We start from the raw sequence: 14,111 nt of genomic DNA, 5'->3' as shown, positions 1-14,111 counted from the left end.
TCCAGGCTGATTTAAATTGCTCTCATTAAACAGAACCATTTGTTTTAATCTGTTGGCATGTGCTTTTTTCATGGGAGGAATTTTATTCTCCAGCAACAACTGAGGTGGTGCTCCATTAGAAATTTTCTTTTTTTGTGGCATAGAAAAAAAAGCCTATACAAAAATAAAAAGCATTTTCTTGCTATAAGAAAGCAGGCTGATTATGTGTTTGGGATTTTTAATTTGTAGGATTTTTTGGGGTTTGAGGAGGTTTTTTTATTTTGGGAGCGGTTTTTTTAGAAATACTTATCATTAAGCTGTTCATTTGAAATAAAATATAAAGATTTCTAAAGATTTCTCTATGTATTCCATTTGCATTGTGAATAGTGAAATATACTATGAATTCAAAGAGATTTAAAAGGATAAGATTGCTAAAAATTAATGCAACCCTAAGTGTAAAGTCTGCACTACGAGAAATACCTGCAAAAACCTTTAAAAAAAATATAATATACTGAAACAAATCACTATGATTTACCTGGTAATTTAGTTGGCAATACTAATGTAATATATAGAAAAACACACATTTAATTAAAAATTGAATTTTTGTCATCACTAGACATTAATGAAATTATTTAATCTTTGCAAACAATTTTAGAGTATTTTTTTCATACTATAATAATATGTATTGTGTTTCACATTTTGCATTAGATCCAGCTCACAATACATGTACAGACCCTGGTACTCCACATTTTGGAATACAAAACAGTTCCAGAGGTTATGAGGTAATTTTAAAATTATTATTTATTAGCTTTCTAAAATGGAAATGTATTTAATAATTACATAAGAAATTTAATGAGAAAAATTATCTGTGTTCTTAAATGTCTGATGCAAACCTTGAGAAATTTCCACCCTCTTTTTAATAAAAACTCATTCTTCATGCCAAGCTTTTTTTTAAAACATTCAGCTTAAAGGAAGAACTTCTAACCCTGCAATATATCATGCATTCAATCCTTTAGGAGACTTCAGTAGGGAAAGCTATTTATAAATTGATTACTTAATACGATATGACATAATATAATTACCTTGCTTTATGATAATAATTCCTTCATACATTGACGAATAGTCAGTAAATGCCTAACAACCAAAGACCTGTGTGATTCAAAGGCCATATAGTCCTTGACAAAAAAGTCAGCAAGTGGCTTTACTAAATTAGAAATTCATGTTATATTTTATTCAGTCAGAGAAGATAAAATTATTCTGTGTTGTATCCAGGTTTTCTGTGATGAATATCCTTTCTATAATTTTCAAATTCCTTACAGTTTGTTAGTTATAACGAGTGAGAGGCAGAAAAATGACTGAGGAAAAAACTGTAGATGCAACAATGACAATGACCAAGTCATTATATAGACTGATAAAATTTCTGTGGATAGATCTTTCAGGTTTAAATATGTGTGCCTGAAATTTAAAATAAGTTCTGTTTGGGTTTGCTGCTTATTTCTGAGCCTAGGGCAGTGTGCCATTGTGACCAAATTAGTAGAACTGTTTTCCAAAACGTCCTTTCTCTAAGTTCCTCTTGTTACTCTCTCTCCTGCAATTTTTCTGTCTTTTGTTGCTATGGCTGTCAGCTCTTTTCTTCACCTTCTGCTCCTGCCTGGCTCACAGATACTGAGGCACTTCTCCCTGGGCCACATCTTGTGGCCTTACCCAAGGCAGTTCTGCTTCCAGTAATAAGTGCAGTTGCCTTTCTGATGTCTCATCTTGATTCTGTACCTGTCCCCATTTTCTCTTTGAAAACAACTCCAGTCTTTGAATCTAATTTTAACAGGGGGTTGTTTTCTTTTTTCTCCCCCTTTTATCTGCCTCACAATTGTCTTTAACAATCGTACCGGCCAATTCACTGTTCTACTGTCTGTTATTTGTGTTTATGTAGACTGATCTTCTCTTCCCGTTCACCTCTAGAGGCCATAGTAGTTCTTCCTCTGTTGTGCGTTAAGTCTTTCTCCGGTATCTGTTCATTCTCAGAGTGCTGTCTTGTACCACAACATGCAGACTTCTCTCTAGTGGCTACAGAACTAGATTGTTTTGGGGTTTTTCACACATCATTTGTGGGCTTCCTGTTTGTATTATATAGCCATGCTTATAAAACACTTTTCAGCAGTCTTTCCTCATTACAGAACAGCGTGATAACAGGCAGCAGATCTTTGTAGGGTTTTCCTGTCTACCAGCATCCTGTCTTGCCCCATTTATTCTTTGCCTTTTGTGCTTCTCTACACTGTGACTTAGAAGTGCCCCCAGTGTTTTTCATCCAAGTACTATACAAAGAGTGCGCTGCTTTCATTTTAACTTTTACCAGTAAAATGAAAAAGCAGTATAAAAAATATAAAACCTTGAACCTATGTCACTTTTTGCTTGGTCTTTTGTAGCACTGAGAAAAGATTTTCATCTTGTTATTACTGACAGATAGCAGAATTGGCACAACTAAGATGACTTAGACTCAAGACTAGCTACACACTGTTCTACTCCCTATGAAAGACATACTGCATGTCCTTGACAGAATAGAGAGAATAATATGTTTAAAAATCATTAGAAATACATAAGCCTGCAAAGTCATATCACTAATATAACTTCTAAAAACACCAGTGATTTTCCCAAGCTACTTCTGGGAGAAATGATGTGCATTTGCTCAACATTTGTCCTGATAACAAGTTTTATATAATTAAGTGTATAGATAGTAGGTAGCTACTTTTGAAGATGCTAATTTTTAATTTCCATTGAAGTCCTTCTATGACATTTGCAGTGCAGAGCTATCTGCCTTTCTAAAACTGCAGGCTCTTACTAATACACATTGATCACTACTAATTTGCAACTTGTCTGTGATATGTTAATTAAAGTAATATAATTTCCAATAATGTCAATTCTGTCTAATTAATTAATTTATTTCCTTATTATTGCCAAGATTTTTTTTTTATCCAAAACAATAGTAATGCGTTATTGATTAGCCCAGTATCATTAAATAACTTGGCCTGGAGTTACATTTTTGTTACTTTTGTCAGTACCTACAATAAATTCATTTTAGTAGAACTCTCCACACAATCTCTCATCTCTTAAGAAAATTTTTCTCACCTGCAATTCTGTATGTAGTTTTCATGTATTTCTATTCAAAATTGAAATCTAAAGAGCATTTTCTCAATTATTTTACCTTTTCTTTTGAGAAAGGTCATATCATATTTGACCATAGGAAGGCTTTCCATTATTTCACTCTGCTAGTTGAACATCTCAAATAAAACTTGATAGTAATAAATGCAGTGTAAGAGATTTTCACCTGGAGTTTTCTCTAGTGAATGTATTTGTAGATGAAACAGTTCTTCATAGTTTTTTTTTTTTCTAAAAAACCCCATACTTAATTGAATCACACTACGAAAAGCCTTTGAAAATTGACTTTATGGTCTATTGAAATATATGCAGTGATATACAAGAAAGAGAGGCATCTCAGGCATTTAATTTGCTTCTCTCACACTGAAAAACTAATCAGCAGAAATGTATGAATATCATTCTTTTCAATGCGAACAGTCAGTATTTTTCCTCATATTGCTTTTAAATAAGATCATGCAAGAATCAATTACTCAACTATTTCATCACATTTTTTGAAAAAAACTGTATTAACTTTTCACTGTCTTGATACCTGACTCCACATGATGGATCCTTCTTCTGTCTAACATTCTGGTTTGATCCTTAGGTTGGGAGCACAGTCTATTTCAGATGCAGAAAAGGTTATCATATTCAGGGATCTACCACTCGTTCTTGTCTTGCTAACCTGACTTGGAGTGGCATACAATCCGAATGCATTCGTAAGTCTGTTTTCTATTCTAACAACTCAGAACACTGCGCAATTTTAAGAGTTACAAAGTGATACATATGGAAATTCATGACAAATTATTTGCTACAAGGATGTGTAATTTTATTTAACACATATTTTTAAATGTTTTATTTGTTGTTGTTCCCTATTCAAAGACCAAAGATATATTTAGGGTATTAATTTGTAAAAAAATTTTTCAGATTTTTTTAATGAAGTTGACAATAATTCTATCATTTTTACACAAAAAATCCGTTATAGTCAACCTACTGCATTAGCTACTTTAATTAATCTAGATATATTTTTTGTGTGTAATGGATTAATAAAGAATGGAAGGTGACCTGAAATATGCATGGAACTATTTTTTTGCCTAGTATTTTGTGAATCATAAACTAGAACTCAGCAAAACCTATCTTTTCTGGGCTATGCATGGTTATGCAAATTACTTATAGCTCTATGTGAGTTGGAGGACATCAAATAACTGTTGTATTAAAATACACTGACCTAAGCTAAAAGTAATTCATTACAATGACCCGAGATTCTTATCCTGTTTTAAATTATCTTTGGGTTGTTATAAAGGAACACCATGTGGTACAAAAAAGAAGTATATTGAGTAACCAAAGCTGTGATAGTCAATGTCCTATGACAAAACATTCTTGTGGAACCTTTATTTCAATTGAATTGCCTTTATTTATCACAGTAACCACTCTAATTTTCAGAACACAGATTGGAAGTGACTCTTGAAGCTGTGACAGTACAACAATTCACAGGACCAATCATTGCATCATGCACAATGGCATGTGCTTCCCCTCATTTTAGCTGTTTTCTGATTCCTAGAATGATTTGATTTTGGTTTATTCTTTAAAATTACACTATAGTATCATTTCCACCCCACAATAATGTAACTATACACTCTGAGTGTTACTTTTACAATAGCTACTTGACATTGCTAAAAACTATCCAGAGTTGCCATGCATTTATTTCAAATTGGATTGTCTAATTCTATGGAAACTGCTTACCACTGTGTTTTCTAACTGTAAACACCCCTTTGCAGCTCATGCTTGCAGGCAGCCAGAAACACCGGCACATGTAGATGTGAAAGCAATAGACCTTCCTACTTTAGGGTATACTTTGGTGTATACCTGTCAGCCAGGATTTTTTCTTGCTGGTGGATCAGAGCATCGCACATGTAAACCAGATATGAAATGGACAGGAAAATCACCTATTTGTAAAAGTAAGTCATTACTCAAGTGATTTCTTGGATCCTACTGGATTTGAATTAATTTTCCCTGACACTTTTGTTTTATTTAGTAGAATTAATTTTTTCAATTTACTATTTAATGACTCACATGGAACAACAGCTTTTATTTTATGAAAGAAATGATTTCTTATCAAAGTGAACATAACATCTAGAATTCATGGAAGAGAAAAAGGTGTGCAAGTGCACAGAAACACATACATGTTTTACCTTTAACAACAGCAAACACAAACAATATTAAGTACTACTTTCACTGCACTTATTGTTATGTCACAGTTTTAAATAGTATTTAAATTATTCGGTACTTAATATATGATTTTCTATAAGAAAAATAAAAGTTATTTAATATCCTAGCTTTTACATTAATGCAGATATACTTTTAGTCTAAGGAAATGTTATAAAAATGAACAAAAAATAAGAAAAAAATCTCTGCACTATATTACACTTTTATATCAGTGTAACTTTCATATAGTTTTCTAGATTAAATCTAAGTATATAGTTATAAGGTCTGAATTTTGATCTTCACATGCAAATCAACATGTTCTCAATTCAGAAAAATAAAATAAAATTATATTTAGAATATAAATAGAAGAGAAATAGATGCCATGGGAAAGTTTTTGCAGTATTATTTTTAATTTTAATATATCAAAATATCCTGAATAATTTTGATGTTTGAACAATGTTTAATTTTCTTTAATATAAGGGCAGACTTCTTGGATTGAGCATTGTTATTTGATCTACATATCAGAATTTATCTTTATTCTGTGTGTCTAAAGGGTGATTTTTCATAGATACTGTATCATTAATAATTTGAGAAAAATTATATTTTTGAGGGTTTTTTTTGCCATTTTATTTATTGAAGATAAAATGCAGTAAATATTTCTATAAACTGGGTTACAGTCTTTAGGTACAATTCTCATTGACAACACTACACTTTTTGTGCTTTCTTAGCATGTGATCAGTCTAATTAGTGAATTTCTGCTCCTAAAGAGGAAAAAAACTCCAATATGCAAGACCAAGTCATCCAATGGGACACCATCCTTTCTAATGTGCCAGACAATGAGCCCAGAATTTGATAAGGATCAATGAACATTACTTTGCTGAGTGTACCAGAAATATAGCAAATTGCACCCTTTTAATTCAAAAATTGTGACCCTTTCCCATGATATCTGATCCTGTTATATGAGTCCAGCTCTCTGACTCCTGCTGATTTGTGTCATAAATGCAGTCTTTCCTAACATAATTTTTACTATATTTAAATTATTATTATTCATAATTAGATATAGTATTTGTCCCCTCTATAAGGCTCTCTTTTATAGCACTGGGACTGATATAAACATTTTAGCCTGAAATGTATGAAATACTTAGCTATCCAGACAACTTTCCACAGTAAAAATGTTATTTCCCTAAATTATTTTCTGATATTTTTTGTGCAAGTGGATAGATTTAAACATGTAAAGTATTCGAGACAAGTTATTTCTGTTTTAAAAGTGACTCTATTGGATAAAAGATGATTGCATCCAACAGGTATTGTTTTAACATTTTATTAAAAAAATACAAAAAACACACAAATATGTTCATGAAAATGATAATTTGTCTTTTTACTTGTAGGTAAAGGAGTGAGAGAAGTTAATGAAACAATAACTAAAACTCCAGGTTTGTATACAAGAAGAGCTTTAGATCTAAATAAATTAAATTCATTTACACCCAAGATTGCTATGGATAATAAAACTATTTCCAATATTTTAGTAAAATATTTGGTACTAATTTCCAAAGAATATAAATGTTGAAGTCTTCCATAATAACAGGTTACATGTGAAACCTAGTCAATGAAATTGTTTCACAAAGAACTTTTTTTAAAATTTCTATAGTGCCAATTTTGTAAATTACATAAAATCTCTTCTCAGACAAAAGATTTTTATATACACAAACTTCAGATGTGATGTAGTTTTTTATCAGAGAGATTGCTATAATGGAGAGCCTTATAATGAGTGTATACTATAATTGCAGGGATTAGTTTCAGTCAAAGTTCGGCCCTCTACATTGCAAGTGCTGTAAGAAGTGTAACAAACCCACCCCAAAACCAGTTTTTGAAATATTCTTGGCTGTCATTTCACATAAACTTTCCAGGTACTCCAAGATAAGGTTTCCAAAACAGTGTGGACCAGCAGGCATGTAGCAAGGCAGGCAAACATTACTGTTACTTTTCTATGCCACCTAATGAACATGTACGCAGTTAACCTACTCCTCCTGCCAATGACAAAATAGACAAATGCATCTGAGAAATCCTCATTCACAAAATGAAAGTCTTAATTTTGTTTATAAACTTTTTCAACAATAAGCAATAAATGAGCTTGCAATTCTGTATTTTGGTTTTTAGCAAAGCTGCAGGGAAAATAAGACTAATGGTTCACACTCATGGCAATTCACAGAGGGACTCTGTAGAGTAGATGGGATAAAAAGGTATTTCTGCTAATAATTAACCTTCCTGGAGAGTTTATTAGTGAGAGTGTCAGGTGAATCCATAAATGAGTTCTTCTGAGACTCACAATAAAGCAGATATAGTGTTCATTCATTATAATTAATATACAGTCTTTGTTTTTTGGAGGCTTACCCTCACCAAACACCTAATCTATGCATTAATCTGATACCACACAGGTTGTGAATTTCAATGACAAATTAAAATGTAGTCCTACTTTCTAAATATATTCACTATGCAGAGTGCCAGTATCAATTCACACAATATCATGTCCTTTATAACTAGTTTTTATAAGTACTATCTAAAAGCTATTAAAAAAGAATTAAATGCTGTTATTGAAAGTGCCAATAATTGTAAACAGAAAAGTGAAACTGTCACAAATTACAGTTATTAAGAATAAAACATTTTGTTTTCAAAAACAGCTCTGCACTATTATTATGTGGTTTAAAATTGTTAATTCTCTTTGTTATAGAACATTAGGTATTTTGAAACACTTTCTTTACATTGTCATGTTGACTTTTGATACAATTTGATTTGCTGCTATCTGTATTTTAAACAGAATTAAGTTAATGTTGGTAAACTACAGTTTCTGTAACAGAATAAAATCATGTTCTGGTTTTCACCTTTAGACAAATGAATGCAAGTTATATTTATTGGTTTGTTGGGGTTTCTTTTGTTCATTTGTTTTTTTGGGCTTTTTTGGCAGAGTTAATATGTTCATAGGCAATAGTAAAATTTTTTACATTATTAAGTATAAGTTGCAGCTAAATAATTCTTACAATATCCATGTGAGAATTAAGAACTATATTACTCTGTTTGCTTTCCACTGTTCTCACTTTGTATAGTCTTCAAATAAATAGTTAGGAAGCTGTTTTAATGAGTAGCTGTAGATTTTCCCAATTGTCACATCCTGAGAACAATCAGTGCAGTCAGTGCAGTATTGGAATACGAATAGCCAGTTCATTTTACTCATTTTGCATTTGCTCACAGGATGTGGGACTTTGTACGTGTTCAGCACAATCGTCTCAGAGCCTCTCCAAAACAGCATCCCTGGGACTGCAGCACTTGCATTTTAATGTTTAAAAAAAACATGGCTGGGGAAGCAGTAATGCAATTTTTTCTCCTTACTGATTCTGTTATCTGCAAATGCAAATTCCATAAATTCTCAGTCAGTGGTACTATTTTGCAATGCTTAACATCTATTGTTGATAGAGTTGTTAGATAAACTATGTACTGAAGATGCTGGAATGTGGTGAAAGTATGGAGTCCTTTATAAAAGTATGGTGTCCTTTATAAAAGATTTATATAGTACCTCTGTGGTTCATACCACTAATTCTAGATGTTCACCTTCATGGGGATATGTCAGACACAGTATTGATTAAAAATATAGACAAAAATAATTGTAATATTTCTTTTTAGAATACCAAATTTCAAATTTAGCTATGTCACTATTGTAGCAAAAAATGAGAAATGCATAGGAAGAAGAGTCTGAAAGACCCTTTACATAATCCACATAGTTGCAGAAATTATACAAATTCTAAGAACTGCGACATACCAATTGAAATGTAATGCTACAGATTTTTGGTAGTAAGTTGAGGTAACCTTGTGTAAAGACCCACTGACTTTTACCTTGGCAATGGAACACTTCCAGTTATTCAAAGTGGAATACACTCAAGGTTACACTCAAAGGGATTTAATAGGTCTCTGCATATTTGGAATCCAGTGATACAACCAATAACATGCTGATGATTTTTTCAAATCATTCCACACTGAGCTTCAACATTTGCTTGTGACTTTTGCACAACTTAAAATCAAAAAATAGTTACTTATCCTTTAGTCAACAGCTTATCAGCCCTCTGATTTTCAGATGTCTTGCATGTAAAGTATTATTGCCCTGGGTTTCTTTTTTGCAATAAGTGATTAGGTAGAGGAGGAAATACTCCTGTAATTTTTAAAAACGGATACAGAGAATACCTGCACTGTTAAATTTTCTTCAGTAAAGAAAACTGCCTTTATATTTGCTCAGAGTTTGACAAAATGCAAAAAAAGGTGATTATTTAATTAAAGAATTTAATTAGAAGAGTGTGGAAGCACTCCTAATTTCAGTCTTTAGTTATTTAGAAAGTATCATTTGATCATGGATAGTAAAGGGTGAATTTTAATACTTGCTAGGGATGTCATTTTGTCAAGTTATGATGTGTTTAGTTAAACAATTTAAAATACAACATCTAATACCTAAATAATTTTTTTCTGTGCAGAGGAAAGATACCAATCACCAAATAAATAATCTAAATGCATATACTTCTTCCAATAATTCAAGCTTCATTTTGTAGGATTTTTACTTCAGATAGTTATAACTGCAGTTGCTGAGAAACGACAGTTAATTTTAAATCAAAAATATTTTCATTCTTTGAAAACTAGAGTGTTCATAGGTGCAGTAATATTGTATAGAAAAAAGCTTTGAAGTCTAAAAATGACTGATAAAACTGTACCAGAAATTCAGTCAATTCAGTTGAATATTCATTTGCTACTCAGTTCAAAATCACACAGTGCTGCTTCAACAGATCCATGAAACAAAAGGGATGGCTTAAGACAGTGTTTCAGTTCCAGGAATCTCTGGTTTCAGAATTTTTTTTTTTTTCTTCATACCTTAAAGGTACAGGGCTTTAGAGGAAGAGTCCATTGTTTTTCATAATCTTGAAGACATTCACTGAATCACACAATCTAGAAAGTGTGAGCTTATTTGAGAACATATACCATAATGGACAGGTGTAGTATATTATAGGCAATTTTGTGGAAAGGTTATTGGATTTATTGTCTGTATTGTTTTTCTAATTTTTGCTATAATACCGCATTAGAACAGTGAATTGTTTGTCTAAAAAAATTACAAGTATAAGTATGGCTAGAAAGATTGTTATTTCATTGTAGTTTACTTCTTCGTTTCTTTCCCCCCCTACCCCACTTTTATTTAGTTCCTTCAGATGTGTTTTTTATAAATTCACTGTGGAAAGGGTTTTATGAATATTTAGGAAAAAGACAGCCTGCTACTCTCACTGTTGATTGGTTCAATACTACAAGCAGCAAAGTGAACGCCACATTTATTGAGGCATCCAACATACAGCTCAAACTATCAGGTAGGTTCAGAATTTGCTGTTAAATAAGTTTTTGTATTTTTTTTTTTTTTTTTAATCTGGTCAGTTTTGATGCATTTTCATTCAAATGGAAAATGAAACAAAAAAATTATATTTTTGCTAAAAATAATTTTCTTTTGCAAAAGGAAAGGTTTTAATGAAATGGTCTGCACAGGCTCCTGTCACTTCATGTGCAGCAACCCATGTATTTAAGCTGTTATATTTCAAATAGATATCGAGGTAGAGTTTATTTATCTCAGACTGTTGGATAGCATTTGGTGTGTTGAAGTCGCAGGAACTACTGAAGTGGCAGAGAAAGTGTATATAGGCATATTAAGAATTGTAAAGCTGGAAAGCTCAATTAATCAATATTGATTAAGATCTACCTTAAAATAATGTGGTATTAATAATGGCATAGCATAATATAGGCACATATAATTAAATAGCATCATAAGTTATGCATACTTTATAATCAAATTCATGCATTCCTTTTTGAAAATGTAACTGAAGTTCAGAATTAGCATTTCGTCACAGTTCTATTGAAAAGAACATTATCAACTATCACTATCTTTTAAGGCCAAGAGTTCAGAGAGAACTGCAGTAGTTGGCTGCCAAACAGGAATTTTCTTTTACTGCACTACTGATATCTTCTGTAGCAATATCCTCTTGTGATCTCAGTCAAATTAATTTTTTTCCAAGTCAAGGAAATTCCAGGAAAGGAGTACTATTTGTATTCAGAATTCCCAAAATACTATGTAAAAATACAACTGTTCTTGTCCTATTCTGTATAAAATTAAACAATACAAACCTATCTTTGTATACTCTTATTAAGTATGATGAGGCAAAAGATCAGTTAAATAGGATCCAGCCATTACAGTCATTTAAATCTTGAGGTTTTTTCACGTTATGAAATTCTTTTATTGTAGAATGTTTTCTACAAACTCTTAGTTCTAAAGTGATATAATTAGATTTTAAGAGATATTTGAACAAACTGATTGAAAATTTGTTTAAAAGGTATGTCTTGCCTCCTTTATTTTAATAGGTGTTTACAAGAAAGAAGAGGCCCATTTGCTCTTGAAAGCTTTCCAAATTAAAGGACCAAGTGACATTTTTGTAAGCAAGTATGAAAACGACAACTGGGCACTAGATGGTTATGTAAGTACCCAGGTTGCCATGGTAAATTAAAGATGGTTGATACTAAATTCTGAAGTAATTTGTGATTAACTACATAAATGTATCAATTTTTTTGTCTTACAAATATGTAATCCAGCACTTTGGTTGTCAGTGTGGAGATTGGATTACCATTCTCTTTCAAAAATCTGTATACAGACTTCTATCTGCTTTACTCTGATTAGTATTTTTAGTTTATGAAAGGGAAGGAGGAGTGAATCAGCACATTTTTCCATGTTTTTGTCTTGTTTCCTTAGATAGGAGTGGGAATTCTGCCTTTAGTAATACTGTCCTTTTTTGGTTTGGTAAATAGTTCACTGTAATAAAAGCACACCTAATCTTGAAGCTGGTGTTTTACTTTTTACATTTCAGTGCATTTCAGTTTTACTTTTTGCATTTCTTCTTTCTGCCTCGTGATACTTTCTGTGGAAAATAGATTTAAATCTGACAATTCATCAGACTTCTATATCTGTGTACTAATTCAATTATGAGTATGGTATTTCAAGAATTTTAAAACCCAACAATATGCATTAGATATTTTTAAATCATTCCAGGTGTTTTTTGAAACTTTGTTTAATATCATTGCAAATAAATAAAATAAAATATTTAACCTAATAAATATTGTATAAGCATAGAAAAGTCACCACTATTTTAAAGGCTAAATGTGAAAATCTCTACTCTGTATTATCTAGTCTGAGTCAGAAAAAAATGACTAAACATTATTTATTAATTTCAGAAATATTTTTTTTCTGTTACAACATATTCTAGGTATCCTCAGGGCTTGAAAGAGGAGTTTTTACTTATCAAGGTGATATACATGGAAAAGACTTTGGAAAATTTATGCTCCAAAGACAAGGTACGTGCTTTCATAGATCTTTAATATGTATCATCTTTTGGGGTCTTGCAAGAATAAATTCAAAGAATTCATCTATTTAGATGAAGTAGGCATGTTTATTTTACACTACTCCTATTAAAAAACATAACCAAATATGCATATTTTAAATATACAGTTCAAATCCTAATTTAACTCTGATTAGCACATTACTATCACAGGTTTTCTAGTGTAGCAACCTAGTAAGTACAGGATGCTCTTAAAGAGAATGCCATTGCAAGCACTTGAATTTCTTTTTGAAAGTACCAGGGATATCATGCAGTGCAAACACATTTCCTGCTTAAATATATAAATTGTAATCAGAATCATATAAGAAATTAAAAGGACAAAATCAACCCTAATTTTGACAGTGTCATTTGGAGAGTGCTTGTTGCTGGTGGATGTTTCAGAATGTATATGTATTTGGACAGAATTTTACTTCACTGTCAAAAATATTAAATGAGTGTCTGAGGTATGTGTTACAGCTATGGGCTCAAGTGTTCTAGCAGCTGTTACAAGACTAGTTATTATGCTCATAAAATAGTTTTATCATAAAAACTAAAGTATTTACTTATGAAATATTCACTCATAAAGTATTTTTTGCAAATATCAAGTGTAGATCCTAGATATGCTGCAAAGTGGCCAAAGCATGGTATATTCACAGAAAAGTACTGGTCTAGGAAGAGGAGACAGCCTAGCCAATGTCTGTGGCAGACTATATGTATATTTTATAAATTGCCTTGGTTCCATTAGCTTCATTGGTGTTGTACCTGGTGCTCTTTAGAGTTCTGTTGAATCTCTCTTGTATTTCTTTGCTCTGTTAAGTACTGTAATAGCAGTTACACTGTGGATTGTCTCATCTTGGCCATCTCTCAAATTGTTAAGTATATTTAGTGACTAGGGGCAGAAACCCATCTCTTCAGGGTCCCAGCCTAGGAACTGCCAATTATTGAAGTCAAATACAAATTTAATCTTCAGAGTAAACTCTTGTGTGGGACAGATTATATGTCTGCCTTTACTTTCATGTAATCTTTCCTACTGTAATATCTAAGCTGCTTTTACTTTCTGATTTTAATTACCACACTGTAAAAGTAGAGCATCAACATTTATTCAAACATCTGTCAGTTAAGGAGCCTTGGGTATCTTGAAACAGTAAGAATGTGGTTTGTTGGTTTTGGTTAAGGGAGATGTATATTTATATTTGCTGTTTTCTTAAGCAAGATCAAAAAATATATCCATGGTTTGCCAGCTACCTAAAATAAAAGTTTGATTCTATGTGAAGGTAATAACTATAGGTGGTAATTGAAGAATAAGCCAAAAGTGAAACAGTGAGAGAATTCTCCACTGGATGTATTCTACAGTAGTGGAAA

General features: G+C 31.8%; 1 protein-coding gene across 3 annotated transcripts in view; it reads left to right on the top strand.

Moving 5' to 3' along the window:
• Positions 1-14,111, top strand: part of CSMD1 (CUB and Sushi multiple domains 1) — a 1,051,612-nt gene that overhangs the window by 1,026,446 nt on the left and 11,055 nt on the right. For all 3 annotated transcript variants that reach the window (XM_031504428.3, XM_021551131.3, XM_085576363.1), the window contains 7 exons: positions 688-761; positions 3,716-3,827; positions 4,887-5,066; positions 6,702-6,746; positions 10,542-10,703; positions 11,743-11,855; positions 12,639-12,726. In XM_031504428.3, the coding sequence (XP_031360288.2) occupies positions 688-761; positions 3,716-3,827; positions 4,887-5,066; positions 6,702-6,746; positions 10,542-10,703; positions 11,743-11,855; positions 12,639-12,726 (774 nt within the window). The remainder of the gene's footprint in view (positions 1-687; positions 762-3,715; positions 3,828-4,886; positions 5,067-6,701; positions 6,747-10,541; positions 10,704-11,742; positions 11,856-12,638; positions 12,727-14,111) is intronic.

The sequence above is a fragment of the Lonchura striata genome, chromosome 3, assembly GCF_050655825.1.
Source record: "Lonchura striata isolate lonStrDom1 chromosome 3, ASM5065582v1, whole genome shotgun sequence".
In the NCBI taxonomy this organism is placed as follows: domain Eukaryota; kingdom Metazoa; phylum Chordata; class Aves; order Passeriformes; family Estrildidae; genus Lonchura; species Lonchura striata.
The sequence above is the reverse complement of the archived record's forward strand: the minus strand, read 5'-3'. Positions and strand labels throughout refer to the sequence as shown.